The sequence below is a fragment of the Macrotis lagotis genome, chromosome 2, assembly GCF_037893015.1.
Source record: "Macrotis lagotis isolate mMagLag1 chromosome 2, bilby.v1.9.chrom.fasta, whole genome shotgun sequence".
Lineage (NCBI taxonomy): Eukaryota > Metazoa > Chordata > Mammalia > Peramelemorphia > Peramelidae > Macrotis > Macrotis lagotis.
The window spans coordinates 230,708,845-230,736,640 of NC_133659.1; the positions used below are offsets into that span (position 1 = coordinate 230,708,845).

Sequence of the window (27,796 nt, forward strand, 5' to 3'; positions counted from 1 at the left end):
AGAACTGATTCAAAGCACCAAAAGTTACCTGCTGTACATTTTGTCCTTTAGTCACAAATTCATTTCCAACCTTCACCCTTGGACAGCACAAACCTTTAAGCATTTCAGCAGAATTCAAACCCATAAGGTATCCAGCTTTATCAGCCACTATGACAAGAGAAATAGTATTAATGCTAATGGCACCTCCAGGTGCTCAACTTAGCCTTGGAATTTTCTCTGGCTTTTTATGTATCATCATACATCATATATACATATATGCTGGGCACATCATATATTATTGTAACATTTCTATAACACCTTTAAGATTTTACCATATAACTAAAGAGACTGATATTTGGTGGAATGAGATCACAACAGAACTTGTTCCTTGAAGAGCATTAAAAATTCTTATAAAAAACAGTTAAAAAAGAAACAGGATAGGTAAGAGAGAAGGGTAGATAAGGGAACATTTTACATTTATAAGATAAATAACACTGTGAGAACAAGTGGCACAAATATAAGAGTTGGTGACTTTCTCTGACAACAGTTGTGAGAATAAGAGCCAAGACTCTTAAAAGTTACTGTATCTTGAGCAAGAATTTGAAAATCTAAATGGCAAAAGTGTACTTTTTATCACTGTTGCAATTCAAAGACAAGGGTTTCAGAAAGAAAGGCAGATTTGGAAATTGAAGAGATGGTTGAGAAGATAGCTTTTGAGAATGGGATTTATCTTTCTGGATTGTGGTCTAGGATATGATGATGCTAATAGCCCTAAAATAATGAATGTCAGACATTGTGCTAAGCACTTTAAAAATAATATCTTACTTGCTAGAGTAATTACAGCTTTCAGAGGTTGGTAAGATGGCATTTGAAAATCTAAAGATTTTAAAAATTTAAAGAAGAAGGGATGAGGAAAATGATTTGATGTATATTTTTCAGTTTAAAAGTCATTGATTTAACACTTACTACATACTAGACATAGTGCTAATTATTGGTAATACAAAGATAAAAATGAAACAGTCCCAAAGAGATTAGATAAAGCAATACAAAATAAAAATAGAAAGAATTAAATTTATTTTTATTTTTTTGTAGAGGAGTGTTTGCAGGGTGACAGAATCAGGTCTGGTTGTGGGTAGGAGGTATCAATAGACTGATCCCTGAAGGGAGTAAGAAATTCCAAGAATGGAGATAAGATTAGAGAACCTTCTAGGAATAAGAGATCAACTGTTCAAAGGCCATAGTGAATGGGGGGTGTAGTTGCATATGGAAAACAAGAAAATAAATGGCTTGACTGAAATATAGAACATGAAATGGGGTAGGGGAAAGAGAGGAAGGACAGGGAATGTGTAATGAGACTGGATAAAAAGTGACAATCAGGTCATGATAGCTTTTAAAATAGAGAAGTTAAAATTTATCCTAGAAGCAATTGAGAACTACGACAACTTCTTGATCAAGGTAGGGATATGATGCAAACTGTTTTTCAGGAACATTCATGAGGAGGAGGAATTGTAGAAGGAAGAGCCTGGAGGGAAGGAGACCAATTAGGAGGTAATCACATAACATGGCTAAGAGAAAAGAGGACCTATTATGGGAATAGAAACAATGGAACAAATGAAAGAGGTAGTGAAAAAAGTAGAATTAACAAGATTTAGCAAGTTATTGGATAATAGAGGCGAGAGTAAGCTATAGAGTGTATAACTCTTAAGTTATAACTGGAGGGATGGTGGTATCCTCAACAGGAAAAAAAATCAAAATTTAAAGAAGATATCTTGGAGATAGCTAGAACATAAGGATAAAGATAGAAATAGAGATGCCCAGAAAGTTACAGAAGAATAAATATACAACAATAAATCCCATGACTTTGAATGCAAATGAATTAAATGCAGAGAAGCAGTTTTTACCAGATAGTTAGAGATTGGCATTTGGTGGAATGAGACCCACAATAGAAATAATGTTCTTTGAAGAGTATTAAAATTTTTATAAAAAAACAGGATAGGTAAGAAAGAAGGGCAGATAAGGGAGCATTTTACATTTATGAGATAAATTCTTGTAAAAGGAGTTAGAGAAGGAAGAATGGAGTATATTTGGATGAAGATAAACTAAGGCAGAAGGAATATTATCAATGGAGTATCCTAAGCACACAAAAGAAGGAATAGAGGAAGAGTTCAGGAAATGAATCACAATACCAGCCCAGAGACATTAAGATCATGAGATAGATTTTTAATTATCTGGACACCTGTCAGAGTTTTCTTTTTGGTAAAAAAAAGAAATTCTACAAAAGCTCAACTGGGCTCTTGCTGAAGGAAGGCAATCCTTTTGTATTCCCTAAATAATTTATTTTCCTACTTACCACAGCAGCTTTCCTTCCTCAAAACTTTTACACCCCTCCTCAAAACTTTCATGACTCTCCTTTTTCTGCTCTCTCTCAGCTGAGAACTTCGTCTCATATTACATTTCAACTTTTAACTGAAATAATTTTTTATAAATTATTTCTTTATTTTTACCTACATGCAAAGATAGTTTTCAACATTCATTTTTTGATAAGATTTTGAGTTTCACATTTTTCTCTCTCCTTCCTTTCCTTGCTTTCTCCTCTTGTCAGTGAGTTATCTGATACAGGTTATAACTGCATAATTATGGAATGAAATTATTATTTTTACCCCAAAACACTTCCTTTAACTTTGATGTTAGTGTTGGGGACCCTACCATCCTCCAACTCACCTAGTCTTGCAACAAGGTACCAGTCTTGATATTTCACACAATCCCCATTTTCCCATATCCAATCACTTGTCAAGTATTGTCAATTTTTATTCTCATAATATTTCTTGAATATGCTCCCTTCTTTTCTCTGACATTATAACTGTTCTGGTATAGGCTTTCATCTCCTTACACCTGAACTATTACAATAGCCTTCTAGCTGGTTTCCTTGTCTCAAATCTTTCCTTAGATCATTCTTTTATCTACTCAGTTGTCAAATTAATGCAAAATTCTAACCAAATAACTTTCCTATTTATAAACTTGACTATCACCCTATCACATAACATCTTATATTTGTCATTCAAAGCTCTTCATAACCTTACCTCACTCCCACATACACAAAAATCCTGTGACCCTCATCTCCTTGCTATTCTCTGCACAGACATTCTAACTCCTAACTCTGGGCATTATCACTGTCTATCCCTCATGATTGGAATTCTTTTCCTCCTCATCCCTGCCACTTAGATTCCCTGACTTTTTTTTCACATCTCATCTAAAATTTCAGTTCTGCAAGAAGACTCTCCCTATCCTTGATAAATCCAATGACTCCCCTCATTGACTAATTCTAATTTGCCTTTTATATAATTTTGTTTGTACTTAGTTTTTTGCATGTTTTCTTCCCTCATTGGATTGCAAACTCCTTCAGAACAAGGATTGCTTTTTTTCACTTTCTTTGTATCCCTAACCCTTAGCACAAGAAACAAAGTAGAGTAGCGTATTTATTCTTCTCTGATGCTTTAATGATTTTTATTTTTCATAAGGTGGAGGAACCAGCATGGTAAAATTCTATTCTGCCTCTGATTTTTCCATCAATGAGGAATTTGTTGAATGAAAATGATGGAAATATTGGGACTAAGAAATGATATCATATCAGGACTTTTGGTATAATTAGGAGGTAGCAGTAGATAGAGCACTAACCTTGGAGTCAGGAGGACCTGAATTCAAGTCCAGCCACAGACATTTTCTAGTTTGGTGACCCTGGGCAAGTCATTTAATCCAGTTGTCTCCCCTCCTCAACCCCCTCTCCCCCTATTCTAATGGGAAAGGAAACTGGGCATAACCAACTAAGCTTACTATTTTTCAACAGGCTAAAGCAGGCAAAAATCTAATAAGATGAAACTTAGTAGGATAATCATAAAGTCTTTTGCTTTTGTTTTTTAGGTTTTTGCAAGGCAAATGGGGTTAAGTGGCTTGCCCAAGACCACACAGCTAGGTAATTATTAAGTGTCTGAGACCAGATTTGAACCCAGGTACTCCTGACTCTTGCCTGTGCTTTATCCACTACGCCACCTAGCAGCCCCTAAGTCTTTTGCTTTTGCTAAAAAAGAAATCAACTTTGTAAGTACAAGATAAGGAAGATATGGCTAAATGATTTTCTGTTTGGGGGATTTTGAATGGGTTTACAAGTCATTGTGTAATTCAGCAAGCAAAGCAAAACTGCATTCTTCAAGATACAGTTTGTGGTTCCTTTTTCATTACTCCCCCCCCCCCAGTCAAGAATGGTTCTATCCCTCCCCTGAACTCCCATAGGAAAAAAAAATCTTCATTTGGATATCAGAAGATTTCCAACTCTAACCCTTTATCAGTGTGTAACCCTTAATTTCTTTGACCTTCATTTCCCTCATTTGTATTCCTTTGCCTACAAATTCCTTGTATTGTTGCAAGGAAAGCACTTTGAAATATTAAAACATCCTAAAATATGAATTATTATCAATATAAAATTCAATATGTATATAATGATACTTTTTATCTTTCTAAATACCCCCCCTTTGGAACTTTTCTGTTTTTCTCTAGGACATTACTATCCTTCCAGTTGCCCTGAAGGGCAACTTCAGAGTCATCTTTGATCATATAGAAGGCATGCTTCTTCTAGTCTTGTCAATATATAAACTCATTTCTAGAGGAAGAAGCATTCAATCTCATGGTCTTTACCTTCAGTTCCATCAGGTTCTGCCTGCTCCTCTCGCTGCTTCTGCTTGAACTTCATGTTCCCATAATGCATCACTGCCCCGGTCAACTTGTAGATTCCAATTTTCTCATCTGCGCTAAAGCCCAGGATATCTATGGCATTCTGAAGATAAGAAGGATAATATTCCTAATGGGTCACAGGGTTTCAAAAACATTTCTTCTCTAGGCAAAGACCTTGACTTTGCTCTTTGGTTAGGAGTTAGGGATCCTGTGGGTATGCTTGCAAAACTATATACTAGAGTAGGATGAACTGTGAACAGGGATATGCAGGTGTTTAACACCTGCTCAACATAAAAAATGCACATGTGACACATTTTTAAGCTTAATCTGCATTTGAATAGCTTCTCCATCTTTCCATCTTCCATCTAGGTAATCTCCTAAATAGTAAGTCAACCTCATCTATAGTTAGCCTGTTTTCTGAGAAGTAAATGTTCTTAATGAAAGTTTAACAAGAGGCTCTAGAGCTAGCTTCAGTAAACCTTAAAAATTTGCTCTTTTGACATGTCTTGGGAGGATTAGGGGAAGACTTTCCAATTTCCTTAGTAGAAAACTGGGATTTGTTTTCCAATTGTGCCCATTCATTGGTTATGGATTTGTTTTCTGGCTGCTGAGTACTGAGAAATACTGAGGGACTCTAATCTCATGGGCTCCATAGAGGAAGATAATTCAAGAGTGACCTAACTTAATTTTAAAAAGGTAATGATTCCTAACACTTTTGGAATCTGAGCACCACAGAAGTGTAGAATGTCATACATAGAAGAGCCTTTAAAGATCATCCCAAGGATTTTTAACCTTATTGAATTAGAAGCCCCATTAACAGTTATTCAGGATAATTATTTTAAATGTATAAACCAAAATACATAGAATTACAAAGGAAACCAATTATATTGAAATGCAGTTATCAAAATATTTTCAAAAGCTAAGTTCAAAGAACTCTATAGGTGAAGAGCTCCTGAATTCAAATCCAGTCTTCTCAATTAGTAAGTTAGCAAATTGAGGTCTAGAGTGATTTAAGAGAATTAAGCACAAAGGTAGTCAGGGGCCAAGCTGAGATTTGAATCCAGTTTTTTTGATTATTTGTGGCAATTTTCTTGCTGCTAAGCCAAAGCCACTACCCATCCTCACTTAGGTAATAAATGTCAGAACTAGGATTTTTTTTAGTTCTTTTTGCAAGGCAAATGGGGTTCAGTGGCTTGCCCAAGGCCACACAGCTAGGTAATTATTAAGTGTCTGAGACCAGATTTGAACCCAGGTACTCCTAACTCCAGGGCCGGTGCTTTATCCACTGTGCCACCTAGCTGCCCATAGAACTAGGATTTGAATTAATGTCTGAAGAATTCAAATCTGGTGCTGTTTTCACTGGGTGAACAATATTAAATCTTATTTCCTCACTTTACAGAGGAAGTAAATGAGCATGCTGTGTCTGTTGATTTGATTTTGCAATCATCTTCATTTACCTCTCAATAAAGTTTTCTTAATGACAAATATTTATTTAAAAATCAAAATTAATTTGCTTTCCTGAGTTTTCAACTTTCTCTAAGATAGACATTGTATAATGTGTCATAAAAGGAAAAATGGACACTATGTTACTGGCATATGCTCCTTTGTCTAGGCCTGGGATATATTTCTAGGTTTACCCCATCTTGGAAGCCTTTTTTTGGTCTTTGTTTTTCAACTTAACAATTTGGTGTAAGAAGCAGTATTTTGTTATGGCAGAGGTCATCCAGAGGATGAGCACAAAGCATTGCTGTTCAGAGCAGAGCTTGCTGGCTGGGTCTTAGCTCTGGAAAATAGGATGCCTCCTAATAGTAAAGATAGTGAGTGAAAAGAGGAAGGCTCCTGATACTTCTGAGGGAAGCTGTTAAAATCAAATGAGATAATAGCTATGAAAGTAATTTTAAAAATATAGAGCACGTAAATGCATAAACCCAAGGAATTTTACTTTTTACTAGAAAACCACAGGGTAGAATTAAATATATCTTTACTGTGCTTCCTGTGGTGGGGTATTCTAAATGGAATTTCACTAGCTTCAGAGCCCTGAGACCTGAGCTTCAGATCTGATTTTTACTTTCTAACTGTGTAACTACAAGTCAATCTAATATTTATTAAGAATTTGCCATCTAGGGGACCACGAGGTGGCACAGTGGATAGAGCACTGCTCCTTGGAATCAGGAGTACCTGAGTTCAAATCCACTCTCAGACAATAATTACCTAGCTGTGTGGCCTTGGGCAATACATTTAACCTCATTGCCTTGCAAAAAAAAAATTACTATGCAGAGGAAGTGGTCAAGTTATCTTTTCTTCTAGTTTCAGTTTCTTCATTTATAATAAATTAGAGGATTTTAATTGCTCTTAAAAGGTCTTATAACCTCTAAATTCTGATACTCTATGGTTCCCCCCCCCCCCAAAAAAAATAACAATACTTACATCTGTGGCCAACAGCTCTTCACCATCATTGATGCTTGCCACTGTGAGCTCTCCCTGACTCACAAAGGGAAAGTCATAGGGATTGGTTGAAATGAGAAGCAGGTCTGTGAAGCAGAATAGTTCCCTTTACAATCACACATAATAATAATGTTCACATTGTTATTAAAGGGAAGAATTTTTTTAAAAAAAGATTGAACATTGTAATCTTCATGACCATGTTTAAGCCTGAAGAAGAAGAGGAAAAAAATGTTTTTCTTTTCCTCATTTACAAAGCTATGGAAAATATTGCACATGCCGTCAGTCTTGGTTGATATCTGGGCTAGTTTTGTTGAAATGTTTTTTTCCTTCTCTTTTTTAATTTTTTTGACAATGGATAGCTCTTTGGGTAGGGGAAGGAGAACATTCGAAAATGAAGGAGATGGAAGATGATTTGGTTGTAGTCGCTAAGGTAGGGGGAGGGAAAAATTTATATAATAAATTTTATATATTTGAAAGGAACAACAATTTTTCCATGGTATATTTGCAATTTTCTGTGCAATCATCTTTTTTTATTGTACTGTGTTATTGAAATTCTTGTTTTGTTGTGTGAAATGAAAATAAATTAAGGATGATATCAAAACAAGATATATCAATAAAATTGATTAAAAAAGAATCATATGTAGCTAATTCTAATGGTATTTTACTCAAACAAGTATATGCAAAGAATGATGTTCCCAGGTACTTACCAATGAGTTCTGGCTTCTTATTGGACATGATTTGGTAAAAAATATGATAGCTTCTCTCACTGGACAGCTGAAATGTCACTCTGGATTTTTCCAAGAGATCTGAAGAAGTATAAGAAAAAGAAAATGGTTAAAATCCTGAAGGAATCTAATGTAGTAAAAGTTAAGTTGCCTGGGGTGCACCTAGACTCACAAGTTTCAATGTCTGCAGAGGCCAGTTTTCCTGTGGCTCCAAAGTGAATCCTAATGAATTTCCCCTGTTTAATAACAGAGATACTAGGTTATTATAGAAGATATATAATAGAATTGAATAAACACTGAAGAAGCTATATTTAAAATTCTGACTTGGAATTTTGGGGTCTCTGGATTTATTTACTGAGTTAAAATATTTATTTGAGGGTATTTTTTCCTGAATCTGAAGTCTTTCTTTGATCAATAACAAGGTTATGAAGTAGTCCTAAGAGTATATGAGCTTGGGAAATGTTGAGCTAATTTGTTTTTCTTTTAGCATCTACACTGAGTAACATTTCTCAGGAATAGCTCCAGGCTGGAATTTAGGTGGATTTGCAAAGCATTTAGGAATCAAGAAAGAATAAGAAAATTATCTTACAAAGCGTGAAGAATTGTCATTTCTCACGGTCTTGGCATTTCCAAAAGCTTCCAGAAGGGGATTTGCCTGGATGATTTGATCTTCCAAGTTTCCCTAATAATAATAATAATGGGGAGAGAAAATGACTACAGTCATTCTGACTTTATTTCTGATTCATTAGCAAGCACCTAGTAATTTAAGAAGATGGATAAGTAATTTGTGGAGAAGTTTTATTTGGGGTTCAATTTAGGGTCTGTTTCAGACAGAAATCTAAAGTAATTAACTTTAACTGACTTGCTTTCTAATGTAATAATCTCTTTGTTTTGTGTTCTTATGTTGGCCAATGCCTACAGCCTGGGCTGCTTCAGCTGCCTTGTGGGCTCAGAGGAAAAACTGATTCCAGATAAGAAGAATCCTAAAGATCTAGGCAAGTATATTGTACGGGGGTAGAAAGCCTGTAGTCAGGGAGGAAATTTTAAAGCCAATCTCAGGCAAGTATTAGCTTTGTGACCCTGGGAAAGTCACTTAACTTCTGTGAGTCTCAATTTCCTCAACAGTAAAATGGAAGTAATAAAAGCACTTACCTCTCTGCAATGTAGAGCAGATGAAATATAAAGAACTTTGCACAGTGCCTGTACAAATCTTAATAGTGGATGATATCAAAATCTTTCCATTTCTTGCTTCAGTTTTGCTATTGATCCTAATCTGGAAATGTATTACAATTTTATAGGATTTTTTTAGACCTGGAGAAGACTTTGGAACCCTAGTCCAAATTTTTCATGTTTTAGTTAAAAAATGGAAGATCCAAAGAAATAGAGTGACTTCACTAAGTTCCCATTGCTATTTAATTTGCGAGTCAGGATAGCTAGCTAGATAGCACAGTGGATAGAACATATGTACTGGAGTCGGGAGGACCTATCTTGACCTCAGACACTTGACACTTACTAGCTGGGTGTCTTTAGGTAGGTCACTTAATCTAGATTGCCTCACATCCAGGGCCATCTCCAGTTGTCCTGATTCATATCTGGCCATTGAACCTAGATGCTCTGGAGGAAAAAGTGAAGCTGGTGACTTAGCACAGCACCCCCTCACTCAAATTCAATTCATATGCATGTCATGACATCACCTCCCTGATGTTATAGTCTTTAAGAATGAAGGACAAACATCAACATCAGAGCCAGTACTTGAATCCAGGGTTACTGCCTGCAAATCCAAAACTCTCCATTACCCTGTGCTTCTCAGCTTTGTAAAATTTTCTTTTCCTAACTTTTTATTGTTTTGCTGTCCATAAAACTTGAATTATAAAAGTTGAGAGGGATCTTAGAGATAATGCTTTCTGTCTAAGTTGTGGTTGCTTTATCATCCATCATCTACAGTTTCAGTCCCTCAGATCTGTAACCAATCTAACCTCTGCATAAGGGAAATGCATCAATCCTTAGGTATATAGTTCAAAATTTCTATGACCCAATTCCAGACTCCTGAATTATTGCTTTGTTTTTTAGGACCAGCTCCCTGCTTTATAATCAATTCTAGTAACTAAATTCTTTCTTATCTTCTGTATTAGATTCCATGCCTTGGCTTCCTGTCTATCACTCCAGTGTCTTCAGTCTTCCCACAGATTGAAGCCTTGCCTAAGAACACTATTTCTTGTGACCTTAGTCATCCCTCCTACCTATGATCATAACTTCTTTTTTCTTAGTTTTTTTCAAGGAAAATGGGGTTAGGTGGCTTGCCCAAGGCCACACAGCTAGGTAATTATTAAGTGTCTGAGGCTAGATTTGAACTCAGGTACTCCTGACTCCAGGGCCGGTGCTCTATCCACTGTGACACCTAGCCACCTGATCATAACTTCTTCATACCAATCTAAAGGCCTATATGATTGATGGCTATTAAATGCTGCCAGTTCTGTCAGTGCTAGTCTGAGACATAGTATCTGGCATAGTAAGTGTGTGATCAATCAATTAATCGATCATTGCAACAATCAATTAAACACCTACTATGTGTCAGACATTCTGTTAAGCACTGGGGATAATTTTTATTTTGTAAGTACCATACATGCCCAGGCTATATGCCAAGGAACTATTATATAAGAAGCCCAATGGGGGTGGAATTGAAAGAACTCAAAGTGAAGATGTAGAAGCAGTGAGAGGAAATAGAAACATGTTTTCTTACCAATTAAAATGCTTCAAAACTAAAAGAAGAGATTGAAAAATTAGGAATAGAAGAAAGCAAAAAAAAGAACTAAGATGTACAATTAGGCCATGTTATCTCTGTGCGTGGATATGTTGTATTAATATCAGTATCCTGATTCAAAAGGCATGGAAGCCCTCCTTGGTGGGGCCTGTACTAGCTCATATTAAAGTGAAAGCCCTAGCCCTTTCTTGTTGTAACTGCCCAGGTAGGTCTCCCTCATAATAAATCCAGTGCTTGCTGTCCATATCACCACCTAGTAGCTCCAGGAGTGTATGCATTGTACTGTTTCCATAAAGTGGGGGAGGATGCAGCAGACTACCATAGACTGCTAACCTTGTAGATATATGCAGTGAATGCATATCCAGTTTCCCTGTTCTTGCCTCCGCATTGATCTTGAAACACCCCAATGAATGATGTTCTGAATAAAAACTCTGAGTGGATGTTAAAAGTGTTTACTATAGCTATTTCATAGAATATTTTAGAGTTCAGAGATACTGACTTGGAGAGTTGTCACATCTTCAGAATATACACAAACAATTGTAACCTTTTTTCCTATTTTCTAATCTAAGACTTTTATCAAGTAAATTATCCCTATAATAATGGAGAATATAATAACAATGTAATAATAGACAAAGACCATCTATTTGAAGAAGTCAGCTCCTGGACTCTGAGAAATAGGTAAAAAATGAAAAAGGTAAGAAAAGTTGAGCTAGTCATTTAAACCCAATTACCTCCAAAGAAAAAAATCTGGTGAAAGTCATTGACACATCAGAAAGGAGATCTTTCTTATATATAAAGAGGAAAGCTAGAAAGTGATTTTTTTAAAGCAGGGAGGTACTGTTATATCTCAGGTAGCAGAAAGAGTCAGAATTTGATGTCATCCACAAATGAAAAGTAAGATGAAGAGTTCCCCAAAACGCCTAAAAGAATCATATCTTGGGGGTAGCTAGGTGGTGCAGTGAATCAAATTTGGCCTCAGACACTTAATACCTACTTTTACTGTGTGACCTTGGGCAAGTCACTTAACCCCATTGGTTTGTAAAAAGCAAAAAAACAAAAACAAACAAACAAAAAAAGAATCACATCATCACTGTATGTCCATAGCCCTTGAGGCCTTGACTGACTAAAAAAACATAAATTAGATCATTTAATCTCATTAAGATGCACAAGTTCTATGTATGGTTTAATTTACATTTTTCTAGTGTATCTTGAACTCACCACAACATTCTCAATTTAGAAAGTATTTGTGCTCTAAATATTGGGGAAACTAGGCGGGAAACCACCATCACTTCTTTAGTCTCTTAAAACTCTTATGAACTTCTAAACTAAGTTAATATAGTACTTTCCAGTTTTCCAGGAAGGGCTGGGGCTGCTTCTGGCTTGACTTTAATATAAACAGGTTCCCACAGGGAGGACTTCCAAGTCTTTTGAATCAGGGTGCTGACATTATGGTACCATGTCCACAAACAGAGGTAACATACCTAATAATACATCTCTCTCTCTCTCTCTCTCTCTCTCTCTCTCTCTCTCTCTCTCTCTCTCTCTCTCTCTCTCTCTCTCTCTTTCTCTTCCTTCTGTTCCTAACTTTTTAATCTCTTCTTTCAGTTTTAGGACATTTTAATTGGTGAGGAGACATATTGCTAGGTAGTATGAACTAGAATCTTGGTACAGTAAAAATACTACCTAATATTTGGAGTTTGGCAATTTTCAACCTTGCCTAAGATTTGCTACCACCAACCAAACCCCATTCAGACAAACACAGATATTCGTTTTTCTGTTTTATGATGTCTTTTCTCCAGAGAGTGGTCTTAAGGTATGATAAGATGAGATAAGATAACATAGTGATAAGAATAGGGCCTCAGAAGATCAGTTTGAATTCTTACTTTGCTAATTACTAATCTCATGATATTGTCTCTTCATCTTTTGGGGGGTAGGAAGGTCTCCAAGTTCTCAAAATTTAGAGGGCAAAAATAGATATAAGTGATTAGTCAGTAGGCAACATCTCAGGAGCCTCTCCATGCTGTCTTTAGCCTGCTGTCCCCTGTAACTCAAAGTCCTTGGTTGAAGTATGTTTCCCTGCATCTACAGCATGTCTAATTTTTTTCCTTTACACATTCCTAGGGTCCCACGCCTAAGAATCATATTGCTGACCTATTCCCCCAGCTCCAGACACTTTCCCAAGGATGGGAATGTTATGAGTCACTAGTCAAGGAATCAAGAGCTAAAAATTCTAGGGGATCATAGAGGTCATCTAGTCTAGCCCCCTCATTTTGCAGATAGAGATTGATGCCCAGGAAAGGTAAAGTGAGTGACTTGATCAAGTTTAGAAAGATAGTAAGTTTCAGATCTGGGTTTAATTTCCAGGTCTTTAAATCAGTATCCTCACAACTATACAATAGTAGGTTTTTTTTTTTGCAGGTAATAGGGTTAAGTGATTTGCTCGAGGTCACATGTCTGACACTGAATTTGAATTCAGGTCCTCCTGACTCTGGGGTCAGTGCTCTATCAACTGTACCACCCATACAATAGGAGTTCTAAGAACTCTTTCACAAGAGACATTTTAGGGTTAGCAGCTTAACTATTCATTTGCCCTACCTTGAAACAAGAACAAAGGAGTATTATTTTTTTCATGATTCAGGGATGCATATATGAGTGTAATTACAGTGAAGGACAATCTACCAGCTGCAATGTCATCCTGAGGACTTCATAAATTATTGGTAGGCTCCTGTCCCACTCAGTACCACTCAGTATTTCCCCCTGGTGGGGCTTCCCCAGCAACATCTTTGTTCTATTCCCAAAGTCTCTGCCCATTGAACCTTTTGGGGGGATTTCTTTATCCCCTCTATGCTCTTGCTCTTTCTTTCTTTTCTCTCTAATCAACTGAATTAGCCCCCAGTATTAGAAATGGCAGTCATTTTCTTCTCTCAATTTCTTCATCAAATGAAGTGATGAAATTATGCCTATTTAGGTCCTTCTAACTCTAAAATCTTATGATTTTAAGATCTTGGATGAAGCATTCAGTTTCCTGATGTATAAAATTATGGAGTTGGACTAAATCAATGTTTTAGAATTTGAGGAATCCTGAGTTTACAGTAGACATCAAAGATTTCTTAGGTAGGCAGGCCTCTTAAGATGCATTACCCAAGTCTTGAGATGCTTCTGCCTCTTCTTCCTTTCCTTTTTCTTTCTCTTTTTCTTTCCTAATTCCTAAGGATTAGCAAGGTTGGAGGCAGCTTTGTATATCTGCAGATAGAATTGCTGTTGGGGAAATTATTTGATAATATCTTCTTATTCCACCATTCTACAGTTCTTTGATGTGGTCTGGTAATCAACCCCCTGCAATAATAATGTAGATTCACCTGCATTTTCCCAGGCTGTTGCTCCTTCTTCTTCTCTCCAGTTACTGCGATTGTTGCAAAGTATTGGATAACCCTCTTGGTATTCACAGTCTTCCCAGCACCAGATTCTCCACTGTAGATTTGAAAGTAAATTAGTTTGAACAGTCAGAATGATATCCCTTGTCTCAAAGTAGTCATTTAAAAAAAAAAAAGGAATTACTTACGTGATAAGGATTGATTGGTTGTCCCGATCTGAAAGATAAACAGAACAAAAGATTGTGAAGGTAGGAAAATAGAGAAGTATATTTGAAAGAGTACTGACATAAAGCAGAGACTTCTGAAATGATCATAGGTCTCTTAGAATAATATGACAAATGAAAAACTTTAACATCATAAGAAATAACAGAAGAAAATGGCACAAAACTTCTGAATAAAGAATACTGAAGGGTGAAGGGTTAATGTGAGATCTTCCCTAGCAGCAGATGATCCCTTTTCCAAGAAGAAGGAACTTCCTGAGCACACTGAACCAAAGCATATTGATTAAAGCATGCTCCAAGGCTAGGTAACTTTACTAGTAAACATATTTTGGGTTCTACACCTGGGGACTTGCCCATCCCTGGGTGTTTACCACAAGATATCTGGAGAAAGTGGATTGTACTTAGGCTTTGAAGGTATTTTGGTTGAAATTTGTGGATCACTGAATTCAGTATTGTAAATCCTTGGTCCTGTGCCACTTTTATGTAAGCACTATAGAGGTCTTACTTGGGAAAGGGGCTTTGGAAGTTTTGCCTTTTAGAGAGAATATTCTGCCAAAGGGATTTTCCCAGCTAAGATCCTGAGGGTTCTGTTGGGACTCGATTTCTCCAGCCAGATTTTTAGGTGTAGAAGCCTTCTCAGATTGGGTATGTTGTCTTAACTTTATCTCTTATCTTTCCTTTTCTTTATCTATTTTGATGTTTCCTCTTATATATCTCTTGGGTTATAAGTATGTTACCATGAAAAAAGATTTAAGACAAAGTGAGTGGGTCATTGTGGGAACAGATCAGAACCAATAAACATAAAAGTCTGTGCAGCCTGTAACCTTTTCTGTTACAAATACAAAATATCAGTTAAAAAGAATCGATAGTTCATGTCCAGAAAAGCAAAAACAATAGAAACAACAAACAACCCTATGGTTCAAACTCCAAGAAACAAAGTGATTAATCAATTCTATTTTAGACAATTACTAGTTCTGTAATTTTGTCCTTTATGAGGCTTTTTTAAACTTTGAAGTATTAATAAAATATTTTCAAAAAGTAGTAGAGTCATAGTAATAACAATAATAATAACAAAAATGTTAATTCTCTTCCTTTTCCATCTCTTTTCCCCAAGCAACTAGAAGAAAGGCCTTCAGATAGAAAGGTAAAAAATTTCTATTCTCTCTAGAAACTGAAGAAAATGAAATACTATATTTCCTAACACAAATATAGATGAAATGCAGCCCCCAAATGACAAACCATGAAAATCTTACCCTATCATGGAAAAAATAGATATTTGAGCACAAGAACATTCCTTGCAAGAAAATAAGTAAGTAAATGTAAGTAGAAATAACTATTCAGGGGAAAAAATTATGGAATAAAAGACTCTATTGATAGAATTTTTTCCCAAGCATAAAAACTGATTTATGGAGTTTAAAGTGGGAATCACTAATTTTTTTAAGGTATATAAGAAAAGCAAGATTTAAAGAAAAAGAAGAAATGATGATGGCAAAATAAGGTTGAAATATCGTGAACTAAATTCCATAATAATAAAAATGTATTTTTTAGAACAAAATTGTCAAATGAGAGGGAGCATAAAGAGGGGAGATGAAGTACAAAAGGAAAAATATAATGTACCTTAATTAAGTACATGGGCAACTAGGAATTGCAGTGGATAGCAGGCTGGGCCTGGAGTTAGGAAGACCCAAGTTCAAACTAGACTAACTAGCCATATGACCCTGAGCAAGACGCTTAACCCGGTTTGCCTCAGTTTCTTCAACTATAAAATGAGTTGGAAAAAGAAATGGTAAACTACTCAAGAATCTTTGCCAAGAAAATACCAAATGGGGTTTTGAAAAGCTGGACACGACCAATCAACTAACAACAAAAATCAAGCCTATAGGTAAACAACAAAGGGAACATAACTCCTATCATTTCTTATCAGGAAAGAGGTTCAGAGGAGAATGGGAGAAGTGACAAAAGAGATGGATTGAAATGGGCAGAAGAAAGAATAACATGGTATATATATATGTATGTATGTATATATATATATATATATATATATATATATATTCATATATCTTTAATAAGAGTTGTACCCTCACAGTGCATCTAATTTATGCTGATTTGGTAAACAATAAGATTATTTCTCTAATGAGAATCAAATGAGGAATAAGCACTTATTAAACACCTACTATGTTCCAGGAGCTGTTATAAGTCCTTTACAAATATCATATATTTGAAATTAACAGAATGGATAAATGGAGGCTTAATGAATTTTTAAAAATTGGAAACCACAATAAACAGAACCAAAATAGTTATTGAAGTAGTTATACTGGAAATAAAAAAGACAATAGAACTAATAGAAAAAAAATTAAAAGTTGGTTCTTTAAAAAGACTATCAATTGAAAATAAGAGTTTCATTAAAAAGAGGGAAGATAATCTACTCAAAAATAATAAATAGACAAGTGAAATCACAATAAAACAAATAAAAACAGTAACATGACACTAAAATGATAATATAAAAAGGATAAATATCTTCAAAAATATCAAATATCAAATAGAGCATTAGACATAACTTGATTTATCCAATATAAGAAAAAGAAGTATAACTAAGTGAATTATCAAAAAGGATTAAAGAAAAACACAAACAAACAAAAACTGCCTGGTCCTGTTACATTTAAAAGAGAATTCTATCAAACCTTCAAAGTAAAAGGGAATATCTAAACAAATTATTCTTAGATACTGAGAAAGGTTATCAAATACTGTCTAGGAAACAAAAATAGTCAAAAAAACTTACTTTAACAGATAAAGATAAAGCAAATACAAATATTTCTTTCTTTCTTTCTTGCAAGACAATGGGGTTGCCCAAGGCCACACAGCTAGGTAATTATTAAGTGTCTGAATCTGGATTTGAACTCAGGTACTCCTGACTCCAGGGCCAGTGCTCTATCTACTGTGCCACCGAGCTGCCCCTCCACTGTGCCACCGAGCTGCCCCCAAATACAAATATTTCAATGATTTATCTCTGTCAAATAATTTTTGCTGAGTTGGATTTATACCAAAGATGCTAGAATGGTTCGGTAATAGAAAAAATAATCAGTATAATTAATTACATTAAAAACAGAAATATCCAAATCACATGATTATGCATCACATGAAAAAAGTCAAAAGTTCAACATCCATTTATATGAAATAATTTTAAAAAGTAGGAATGAAAGAACAATAACACTTCCTAACCTTAAACTGTTTGATAAAGCAGCAGGCATTTGGTATTGGTTTAAAAAAAATGAAATGTAGGTCAATAGAACAGACTAGAAAAGGAAGAATTAGAATTAACTGAACTATTTACCCAGTTCTCTCAACAAACCCAAAACCTACATTACCTAGGAAATTCTCTATTTGATAAGAAGTTTTGGGAAAATTGGAAAACAGTCTGACAGAAATTAGACTTAGACCAATATCTTACAGAATATTCTATTAGTAATTCAAAATGGTTACATGCACTGAATCATCCCATAATATAAACATAAAATTTTGCTCTGGAAATGTCGATTAGTACTATGATCAAATTTTCTTGATTTGACAAACAAGATGAAGGGAAATGTCTCTCACAAATAATTGTTAAAAGAAATGTTATGATTATTGACAGAATATTCGCTTACCTGTGAGCATGAACTGATAGGCATTATCAGAGATGGAGAAGATGTGGGGAGGAGCTTCCTGCCGCTTTTTGCCCCTGTAGGCAGTCACCACCTCTGGATTATACACTGGCAGCCACTTGTAGGGATTGACAGTGACACAGAAGAGACCTGAGTAAGTCTGTAGGAATGAAACCCAGCGGGACAGATTAATCCTTATTCTTCACTCCAGAATTAAGGATTTCTTTCTGGAGGTAGGGGCATTAAGAATTTCCTTACATAGATCATCCAGGCTGAATAACGCTCTTTGAGGTTATATAAGACAGCTGGCTCATGTAGGTGAGTCATCATGGCCATGTCCTCAATCTTGTCAAATTTGGGAGGATTCATAGGAAAGACTTGGTCATTGTTCAAAGTGACAGTCTGAATGGTGAAAAAAAGGAAAAAAAGTTATGATCAGGGGGCAATTTGATTGTTCATAGAAGTGATATCATATCATATAGATAAATTTCCATTGCAATAGCCAACTTTAGAAGGGTAAAAAGGTACTCTGTAACAGAACTATAATAAAATTAATTGGTTGAGCCTGATATAATTGACAAATTCTCCATAATGAATAATCTTTCTCTTCAAATTCTTCTTTCCCTGGGGCGGCTAGGTGGCACAGTGGACAGAGCACCTGCCCTAGAATCAGGACTGAGTTCAAATGTGACCTCAGACACTTAATAATTACCTAGCTGTCTGGCCTTGGGCAAGCCACTTAACCCCATTGCCTTGCAAAAACCTAAAACAAAATTTCTTCTTCCTTCCTTGTTTTTTTTTTTTCTTTCTTTCTCTGTACTTGATTATATGAAAGGTAGGAAGAGATTAGTTCTTTATAGCACTATATTCTTGCTACCAACCAGCATTTACTGTTCATTCCAGAACTTCCAGTGCACCCATCATTACCATCACATACCCTGACAGATAAACAAATAAATCAAAAGCTTCTGAAGCATATAACAAAAGACCATACACAAATCTCAAAATTGAAAAAAATCTGAAAGAGGAAATGCCTCAGAGTGAGGTTCTCTATAATACATCTCATCTGCTAATTTGTTAAAAAGTGGCTAAAAATCAAACTCATTTTTCTTTCTAACTCTTGTAGTCCACTAAGACTTTACTCTAGGAGAAAAAATGTGAAAAATGTTCATTTCAGTTATGTTCAACATTCATGATCAATACTTACTCTATCATCCATGGTCTTGACTATGACTTTATCATTTTCTCTGCTCTGAATCATACCTTTCACATACATTTCTTTGTCATCTACTAAAAAGCATGCTTTTTTAGAATCAAAAGGACGGTTTTGGGCTTCAATTCTTTCTTTCTCTGGTTTTCGGAGATAGGGAGCAGCTTCTCCAAAGATGGCCATTTCCATATCATTACTCATGGCTGCAGAGAGACTGGGAAGTTAAAGAGAAATTTTTGTGAGAATTATTTCTGAGTCAAAAACATATATCTTCTTTCGTATTTTCTGTTTTTACTTAGATGGGTCAGTTAGAAGGTTGAATGGGTGACTAACTCTGTGAGGAACCACAGAATTGAAGAAATTAAGACCTGAATACCTCAATGGTTTTAGCTGAGAAAAGTTTAAAGAACTCTTTGAGGTGAGAAAAGAGAAGAGAAATGGAATTGTTCTTGTGTCATCTTACTGTATATCCTCAATTCTGAGAAAAATAATCTTTTTCAAGCATTCTTCTAAAAATTAAAAAAATCAACAAGAAAGGGATTAAGTACCTACAGTGTTTCAGGTGAGAGACAGTATGCAAAATAGAGAGCTTATCTTGAAGTCAAGAAGACTTGGGTTTGGGGTTTATCTCTGATACATGCAGGTTTTGTGATTCTAGATAACACACAACTTCATGTGACTCTGTAAGACCAGTTACATTGCAAAAGATCTGTCTATCTACATTCTTAGCAGGAATTATCCTATCAAGAGTTCCTTTTGCCAATACTAAAATTATGAATACAGTGGGGAAAAATGTCAGATCATCATGCCAGATGATAGTTATAAAGACAAATGAAACCTTATTGTTTTTCCTTCCAAATCTTTTCCCACTTTTCTTCTTTCTTCTTTCTCTTTTCCTCTTTCTGCTAAATTTCTTTAATTTTGTTCCTGTGGAGTTCAAAATGATGAAGTCAGTAAGAGGGATGGGACAAGATCAGTGACAAATAGAATGGTCAAGGTGGTGTTGAGGGAACAACTTAACTTCAATTTTTGTCTTCTATCTCAAACTGAAGCTAGGAAATAAAGGATATACAAGTGGCAAATTTAGATAACAGAATCTAACTTTTCAAGGCAATTGAATAACTTGTATTGATTATTTCACCTGTTTCTAACAAATTTGAAAAGTTGCTAGTCTAAATAATCAAAGGATATAAATGGGCAGTTTCCAGATGAAGATATCAAAGCTATCTATAATCCGATGAGAGAATATTCTGAATCAATATTGACTAGAGAAATGCATATTGGAACAACCTGAGATACTAATCCTATCAGATTGGCTGCTACGATAGAAAAGAAAAATGACAAATGTTGGAAAAAATGTGGAAAAAATTGGAACCCTAAATCACTGTTGGTGAAATTGCAAATTGATCAAACCATTCTGGAGAGCAATCTGAAACTACATAAAGAGCTATAAAACTGCATACCCTTTGACTCAGCAATAACACTACTAAGTCTGCATCCCAGAGGTTTTTTTTTTTTTAAAGAAAGAGTAAAATAATCTACTTGCACAAAAATATTTAGAGTCACTCTTTTTGTGCTGGCAAAGAATTGGAAACCGAGGGAATTCCCATTGATTAGGAAATGACTGAAGTTGTGATATATGATTGTGTTATGATAATACTGTGCTATAAGAATTGATGAGCAGGATACTTTCAGAAAAGCTTGGAAGACTTAAGTGAATTGATGCAAAATGAAATGAGAAGAACCAGGAGAATATTGTACATAGTTACAGCAAAATTGCACAATTATCTTTACATTTTTGTTCTTTTATCTACGTTTTATTTCTCAAAAAAACTTTTTTCTTTAATATTTATTTTTCTAAATTACATGTAAAAACAAATTTAATTTTTTTTCAAATTTTGAGCTGCAAATTTTCTCCCATTGAGAAAACAAACAATTTGACATAGTCATTAAAAGTACATTTTCATATAAGTTGTGCTATGAAAGAAAACAGACCACCCCCCCAAAAAGAAAATAGTAAAGTATCTGCATTCAGACTACCATTAATTCTTTCTCTGGAGATGGATAGCACCTTTCATCATAAGTCCTTCAGAATTTTCTTGGATCATTGTATTCTGAGAATAGCTAAGTTTTTCACAGTGAATGATCTTACAATATTGATATTTCTGTGTACAATGTTCTCCTGGTTTTGCTCATTTCACTTTGCATTAGTTCATGCAAAGATAATTTTCAGCATTCATCCTTTTGCAAACTTTTGAGTTCTATATTCAAAATCATTTTCAAGAATATTTATTTTTTGTTGTATTTCACATTCCAGCTAGACTCCTTACCTCCCTCCCTCCACTGCACAAAAGTCTACCATTTGATACATATTTATTTGATACAAATAAATGTAAAACTATTATGTATACTTCTTTTTATATTATTTATTTCTTTTTTTAGAGGTAGATAGCATCATCCTTCACAGGTCCCAAGTTCATAGTTTGAGTATTTATAGTACTCCAAAAAGTTTAGTTGTTTATAATTATTCTTAAAACAATAGTGTTGTTACCATATACAATGTTCTCCTGGTTCTGCTCACTTCATTTTTTATTATTTCATGCAAGCTTTTCCATTTTTTGCCAAAATTAACCAGTTCATCATATTTTTTTAATGCATAGTAGTATTCCATCACAATCATATACACTGTTTGTTTAATCATTCTCCAGTTGATAGGAATTCCCTCAATTTCTAGTTCTTTGTCACCACAGAGATAGCTACTATAAATATTTTAGAATGTATAAATTCTTTTCCATTATCTATGATCACCTTTGGAAACAGACCTAATAATGGTATTGTTGGATTAAAAGGCATATACAATTTTATAACTCTTTGGGCATAATTCCACCTCTCCAGAGTAAGTTGGATCAATTCCCAGTTCTACCAAGAGTTATTAATATCTCATTTCTACATATTCCCTCTAATATTGTCATTTAGCTTTCTGTCATATTTGCCAATCTGATATGAGGTGGTACCTCAGAGTTGCTTGAATGTTCATTTCTTTATTAAGTGTTGATTTAGAACATTTTTATCTGATTATATATAATTTTAAATTCACTTAAAAATTACCTGTTCATATCTTTTGACACACCATGATTATTATGGAAATATGTTTTGTGTGATAGTCCATGTATAATTTATGTCAAATCCATTGCCTTTTCAATCAGAGGAATAGGAGGATTAGAGGAAGAGAATTTGAAATTCAAAATTTTAAAAATGAATAATACATTTTTACAATAATTAGAAACAAATAAAATATTAAAAAAAAGAAAGAAAAGTTACTAGAATTTAGGAAAATTAATCAGATGCTTCAGAAAATTTTAAACCTTCAATTCATTTCTATGAAATATGAAGCAGAATATGAATTGGAAAGTTGTCAGAATACAGTATCCTTCTCATAGTTCCATTAGGAACAAGACAGCTTTAGGGAAGGGTTTGGATCTTGACTAGAACTACCTAAAATATGACCTGGTTTCAATGACAAGTTCTTTATATGCTACTCAGATTCAGATATTTTGTTTATTAAAAAAAGCTATCCATGCTTTCTAAAAGTGAAAAGTTTGCAGTATTGTTTTCCATTTGCAAGTATTGAGATTGTGGTTATGCTTTCAAGCTTCATTACTAGAAATCAATATTGATTAAAGGAAGCCAAACTGAGCCTACACACTATTACTTGAGTTAGTGATTTACTAATTTCTTTCTTTTTCTTTGTGATCTATTCATTTCCAGTTTAATTTGTGCAAATTTCTTGTCATTGTAGAGTTTTTTTATCCTGATTAGCAGAAAGGGTGCCTTTTAAGAAACATTGTTGGAAATATAAGAATTCCTTATAGAAGAATAAAAAAGTTTCTGAGTACTGTTCAAAATGAAGAGAAAAACTAATCTAATTTAGTATCTTATATCATCTGCTTAAAAATCTTTAGGAATAGGGGCGGCTAGGTAGCACAGTGGATAGAGCACCTGCCCTGGAGTCAGGAGTACCTGAGTTCAAATCCCGTCTCAGACACTTAATGATTACCTAGCCATGAGGCCTTGGGCAAGCCACTTAACCCCATTGCCTTGCAAAAAGTAAAAAAGAAAAAATCTTAGGAATTGTTGCCAATTAAGTCAAGTTCAAACTCCTTTTCTAACAATAAAGACTCTTTATAATTGGTGTTGTCTTGCCTTTCCCACCCTACCTCATTTTACTCTGTCTCATAATCTGCATCTATCAGATGAAACTGATATTCATCCCTGAGCATGCCCTGGGTTTACCTCCCTCCTACCCAAGCTTTAACACTTAACTCAAATGCAGTTTCTTCTAAGAAGTCTTCTCTATAGACTTAGTCAATATTTGAATGAATTTGATCATCATTATGAACATTATGAACATACTCCCCAAAGAGGAAGTGATTTCCTTCATGTTATCGTATCCTATTTCAATCTTGTTATCGTATCCTACTGATTCTTGTCTATATTCTTTCATATTTGAAAAGTGCTCCTTCTCTTGTAAGCATATAACATCACCTAATATAAATGTTATTTTAAAATTATAGGTGTGTTTGTGTATAGTAACTTGGGGTTACTTAAAGCCCAGTACAAGTTCAAAATACAATCTTGGCTGTTATTTTCCAATGTTGAACTCAGATAAATATTTCCTGGAGTACTAAGCTAGGACAATATTGCACTGATGAACTACTATCCACCTGGCTGCCCTGGCTTTGACTCTTGAAGCAATCATCACTATATCATTTATCAAAAGAAATATCTACAGAACCTTAGGGAATCCCTCTTCAATTTGAACTCTATGAAAGACATCAATTGAATGTGATAGTGGCAAATATACATTTCCCTATTGTATGCCTCATTTGATTTTTTTAAAAGGTTTTTAATTTAATGTAATCAAAATTATCTAGTTTTTTTTTAGGTTTTTTCCAAGGCAAATGGGCTTAAGTGGCTTGCCCAAGGCCACATGGCTAGGTAATCATTAAGTGTCTGAGACTGGATTTGAACCCAGGTACTCCTGACTCCAGGGCCGGTGCTTTATCCACTACGCCACCTAGCCGCCTCTTCATTTGATTTTAATAATAAAAATTGAACAATGTGTTCTTTGTGGAGATAGATATCAAGGAATCTAATGTGATATTGATAATTGCATGGAAGAGATCCTTTTAGAGTAAAGCCACCAAAGTTCCATTTAGCACTACCAATTCAAAAGCAATATTTCATTCAATAAACCATAAACAATATAATCTTGTATCTTTTGAATCTTTTAGTCATTTATATGACTAAAGAAGTGGTCTACTGTACAAAATAATTTTCAAAAGATTGCTTATTTCATTCTAATGTTTTCATTGTCTATTCTTCACAAGTAGACAATTCCTATAAAGACTTTATGGTGGTTAGAAATTAGGCACGTAGGCCAGTAATTACAGATTATCTTCTTGGTTACCTATTTTAAAAAATATCATCAATAATTCTCCCCTGCTCCAACCTTTTGGGATCTCCCCCACATTTAGGTAAATTAAGAACTGATATGTCTATGTTTCCCAAGTTTTATTGACTTCAGTATATATTCCTTCTGTATACTTATTTTTATATTATTATTTTAAATATTCCTTCCGTATATTTAGTTTTTTTTCAGAATTAATTTACCATGTAGTTTATTAGAGTCAAAATGTAGAATATCTATTTATCATTGATGAAAAAAGATATGCCAGTAAATTTATTATCCTTCTAGTTGCTACACTTTTCATTTTTAACTATATGTGTTTTTGAAATAAAATTGCTAGACAATTGGTGGCACAGTGGATGGACTAACAGGCCTGAAGTTAGGAAGACTTATTATCCTGAGTTCAAATTGGGTCTTAGGAACTTTCTAGCTATGTGAACCTGAGTAAGTCACTTAATCCCATTTGCTTCACTTTCCTTATTTGCAAAATGAGTTAGAAAAGGAAATGCCAAACCAGTCCAGTATCTCTGCCAAGAAGAACCCAAGTAGGGTCATGAAGAGTTAGACACCATGGAAAATGATTGCTTAATTGGACATGCCAAGTATTGAAAATAGATTCTTCTCCTTTATTCTTCATCATTTTTTGAGGTGACACTTCATTATACCAATCCAAAATTTTCTACCCTAACAATTTTCAAATAAATTATATTCTATACTGATAATGACTTGGACTATATTATCTCTGCTTAGTTAGTTTTCTGGACTCTCTTGTCCCCTTCCCCTGTTTCACATCAATTTCACTTTTATTAGAAAAGATAATAATTAATAAGTGTCTTTTTTCCATATGCGTTTTCTACTTTCCAGTGTCAATAGTTTGCTTGAATGGGTAAGTTTCAAGCTAATATAATTGCACGCAATTTTTTTTAAATTTTTATCTTTCTAATTTGATGTTGATTCTTACTGTTCTAATTAGTTGAAAAATCTGCCTGTACATTAAAAAATGAATAAAAATGATTGTCCAATTAGAAGTCACTTATTTTCTGTTTGTTAAGATGTAACATACTTTAACACCAATGTCATAATGGCTAAATTTAGTCCTAAAGTATAGATATAAGAAAACTGTGCTCTTTTCCTTTTCCTTTCCTCCATTTGCAGAGGTAAGAAGAGGGAGTCCATTAAATGTAACCTCTGATATAAAATACATATTTCTTTTTATTATTTTTCCAATAAGTCTGCTTGTATGCAGTAAAGTGAATAAAAAAATTACTTGCTAACCAGTTTTATTATATCTGTCAAGCTATAATATGTAGTTTTATTGAATGTTGTAGGTTTATAGAACAAACAGTCCCAAGAAAAGATATGAGAAAACAATTCTCCCTTATTTCTTTGCAAAAGTTGGGGTACATAGATATGAACATTGCAAATAATGTCAGACATTTTCAATGTGCTAATTAATTTTGCTGAATTTTTTTTTCTTTTTTAAAAAAATCTTTGTTATAGGGATGGCTCTCTGGGGAAAAGCAAAGGAAACATGGCTGATGTAAAATAAGTGAAATCAACAAATTCTGTTTGAAAATATGAAATGTTTTCTGTCTTATAATGCTGTTTGGTGCTACCATGTCTAGTACCTTCTGACTATTCCTGAAGAAAGTATTCATTACAATTTTAAGGTGTAGAGTTATCTATATATGTACCATATTTCCCCAGTGGACTCTGAGGCAGGAATTATTTCTTATCTAAACTTTGTATATCTCCGCTGCATGCCGCTCAATAGACAATGAATTTTTTTAAAGCTTCTATCCTTCTTTCTAATGATGGTCAAGCTGACCTTCAATAACACAATAGCAAGATCAAAAAAGAAAAATAGCTTAACAGAGGGAAGGCATTAAAATGGGGGGGGGACTTGGAAAAGATTTCCTACAGAGGAGCAATTTTTAGTTAGAACTCAAAGGAATCCAATCTTCTTTCCACAAAGTTGGGATGTCTTAATGTGATGGTTTGCCTTCTATGAAAATGTGTTTTCCTTTCCTGGAGGTGTCTATGTCAATGCTGAATGACAATTAGGGATATTTGAGAAAAGATTCTTGCTTCAGGTAGGGCATAGTCTTTAAAGTGAATATGACAATCTGGGATTTATGGCTTTTCTTTTTCTTATTTCTCCTGAACCATTGTCTTACAATTCACTGAAATTATCATTCTGAAGTGCATAAGAATTTCCTATTTCACTGAAAAGACTGAAGCTATTTGTCTCAAGCACACTTTCCTTGCCAAGTACACTTTTTAGATCAGATCAATTTTTTGGGGGGGGGGCAGCTAGGTGGTCCAGGGGATAAAGCACCAGTCCTGGAGTCAGGAGGACCTAAGTTCAAATGCGGCCTCAGACACTTAATGATTGCCTAGCTGTGTGACCTTGGGCAAGTCGCTTAACCCCATTGCCTAAAATAAGTAAAATTTAAAAAAATCTCTCTCTCTCTCTCTCTCTCTCTCTCTCTCTCTCTCTCTCTCTCTCTCTCTCTCTCTCTCTCTCTCGGATCAGCATCCTCTTCTCCAGTCCTATAGAAAGAACTAGTTCTTCTCATTGTCATGTCCATGTCCTCTTTTTTGTCCCTTTAAGCTCATTCCCCCTCATTTTCTCAGTCAACTTGCCCGTTTGATTATTTTTTTTTCTCTACCTAATTTTCATCTTTCAGTATCCACTGGTTTCTTTCCTGCTGTCTTCATGTATTCTGGGCATTATTTTCTCTGCAACTTAAAATCTAAGAGTACTAATAGGTTTGATAACTTGCTCCAGGTACATATAACTCATGTTAGTCAGAACTATAACCCCAATCTTCTTGGCTCCAAGATCAGCTTTCTATTCACTATTCTATACAATAACTGCTTTTAGTAAATGCAATTTATCAATTACTAAATTGGCCAGCAGGGAGTCATGTGACTTTTTTAAGCCTTCAACAACTGTATGACAAAATTAAAGATGACTTGTAACGTATGAATTTCATACTTCTATATGAGGAAATCTCAGAGTACAGAAGATATATAGAATAAGCAAATTATACAAGTTCATGTTACTCCAACTGACTTACTCAATTGACTTAAAGCATTATTCATTCTTATAGTCTCTTTTCTTAATCATTCACACAGTTACTTCATCCTCATTTTCCAAACCACTAGTCCAAGGTTGAATTACTATTTCAATCGTTCTAGTTACTAATGATGCAAGTTCTGTTAAAAAAAAAAAACCCCTT

The 27,796-nt window shown here is 34.6% G+C and overlaps 1 protein-coding gene across 1 annotated transcript in view; it reads right to left on the bottom strand.

The window, feature by feature from the left end:
* Nucleotides 1-19,291, bottom strand: part of LOC141511476 (myosin-13) — a 72,678-nt gene extending 53,387 nt beyond the window's left edge. The window contains exons 1-11 of the mRNA XM_074220642.1: nucleotides 19,079-19,291; nucleotides 18,130-18,273; nucleotides 17,875-18,031; nucleotides 14,198-14,225; nucleotides 13,995-14,106; nucleotides 8,464-8,556; nucleotides 8,047-8,110; nucleotides 7,857-7,955; nucleotides 7,132-7,235; nucleotides 4,669-4,807; nucleotides 29-147 (exon numbers count right to left, since the gene is read on the bottom strand). Coding sequence (XP_074076743.1) covers nucleotides 29-147; nucleotides 4,669-4,807; nucleotides 7,132-7,235; nucleotides 7,857-7,955; nucleotides 8,047-8,110; nucleotides 8,464-8,556; nucleotides 13,995-14,106; nucleotides 14,198-14,225; nucleotides 17,875-18,031; nucleotides 18,130-18,273; nucleotides 19,079-19,282 — 1,263 coding nt within the window. The 5' untranslated portion in view covers nucleotides 19,283-19,291. The remainder of the gene's footprint in view (nucleotides 1-28; nucleotides 148-4,668; nucleotides 4,808-7,131; nucleotides 7,236-7,856; nucleotides 7,956-8,046; nucleotides 8,111-8,463; nucleotides 8,557-13,994; nucleotides 14,107-14,197; nucleotides 14,226-17,874; nucleotides 18,032-18,129; nucleotides 18,274-19,078) is intronic.
* Nucleotides 19,292-27,796: the final 8,505 nt, after the last annotated feature.